This window comes from Solanum tuberosum, unplaced genomic scaffold, assembly GCF_000226075.1.
Source record: "Solanum tuberosum cultivar DM 1-3 516 R44 unplaced genomic scaffold, SolTub_3.0 scf00222, whole genome shotgun sequence".
Lineage (NCBI taxonomy): Eukaryota > Viridiplantae > Streptophyta > Magnoliopsida > Solanales > Solanaceae > Solanum > Solanum tuberosum.
The window spans coordinates 175072-176482 of record NW_006239147.1 but is presented as its reverse complement, the minus strand read 5'-3'; the positions used below and the strand labels follow the sequence as shown (position 1 = coordinate 176482).

The window sequence follows — 1411 nt, the reverse complement described above, 5'->3', positions numbered from 1 at the left end:
GGTTATTTGTGGCAAAAAAAATTAAAATATCTAATTTATTTTTAAAAATTATATTACAAATATCATTAAACAATACAACTAATATTTACATTAGATATCATAAATTATTAAAAATTATAGTAATATTTTTAAATTAAAAAAAGTAGGTAGCTTAGTGATGAGAATACTTGTCAACTATTTTTCTCTATAGAACTCAACATATACGCTATACCAAACAGAGGCTTCTACTCTTCTGTTGCTCCATCTTCTTCTTTACCTCACTTTTTTAAAAATAAAAACAACAAATAATTCACCTGAAGAAAAAAAAAAGTTAACTTTTGCTAGAAAAAATTCACCGATGCAACGTGGAACTGCCGGAGCCGGAGGAGGTGGACTTTCCCGTTTCCGTTCAGCTCCGGCGACATGGTTAGAAGCACTACTTGAGTCCGACACTGAGAACGAAGTTATTCTTAACCCTTCTTCTACCATTTTACACACTCCCAATAAACCACCACCTCACCCATCAACTCCGAAGCTTCCGGAGCTTAAACTGGAAACCGGCGGAGCTACTAGGTTCACTGGCGATCCGGGTCTGTTTGAATCCGGTGGTAGTAGCAATTTTCTCAGGCAGAACAGTTCTCCGGCGGAGTTTCTTTCACATATAAGCTCTGATGGTTACTTCTCAAACTATGGAATTCCGTCCAGTTTGGACTATCTTTCTCCATCCGTTGATGTTTCGCAGTCCGCTAAGCGAACCCGAGACGGTGATTCCGAAAGTTCGCCCAGAAAATTAGCATCCCAGTTGGTTAGTATAAGTTCAACAACTTACCCAAAATTAGTTTGAATTTTTATTATCCATGAATGGGGGGTTATTATTTTTTCTTGAGATTGTTTTGGGGTTGGGGGGTTGGGGTGACTTGAACCCAGGATCTCTGTCTGCTTGGATGTATTTCAAGAATTTTATGCTAATCATTTGGATTTTAGTTCATTTAATGTGTTCTATTGAAGAGCTATTACTAATTGTTTTGATCTTTTTGTGTTTTCCTTCACAACTTTTGCTTGAAGTTTTTATATGTCAAAGTTAATTCAATCTTGAAAAGTAATGATTTTTACTTGTAAATGAACACTGTCTTGATTATTCATCTTATCCGAGATGGACTAGATGAATTGACTTTCCTTATAAAGGTTTGACTACACTTTGTATTGTGTTTTATGTCTATCTAATGAGATGATTGTGTTGTCTGAAAGACAGTCAGGGAGTCTTACATATATTGGTGTTCCTCTATGTCTCTTTTCTTTTTATTATTTCTGTCCGGATTTGATCTTCAAGTCTTTTGGTTGTTGTACAAATATAACCTATGCTGAAAGATCAATATATAAGGATAATATGAAATCATTACTCCTAGTTAATGACACTAACAGCCAATAATTG

General features: G+C 35.1%; 1 protein-coding gene across 3 annotated transcripts in view; it reads left to right on the top strand.

Annotated features, from left to right (window-relative positions):
- Positions 1 to 202: 202 nt before the first annotated feature.
- LOC102596464 (transcription factor bHLH81-like) overlaps positions 203 to 1411 on the top strand; it is a 7267-nt gene continuing 6058 nt past the window's right edge. For all 3 annotated transcript variants that reach the window (XR_368031.2, XR_001474574.1, XM_006356440.2), the window contains exon 1: positions 203 to 784. Coding sequence is in view for 1 of the 3 variants with exons in the window: in XM_006356440.2 (XP_006356502.1) it covers positions 338 to 784 (447 nt within the window). In the remaining 2 variants the exon portion in view is untranslated. The remainder of the gene's footprint in view (positions 785 to 1411) is intronic.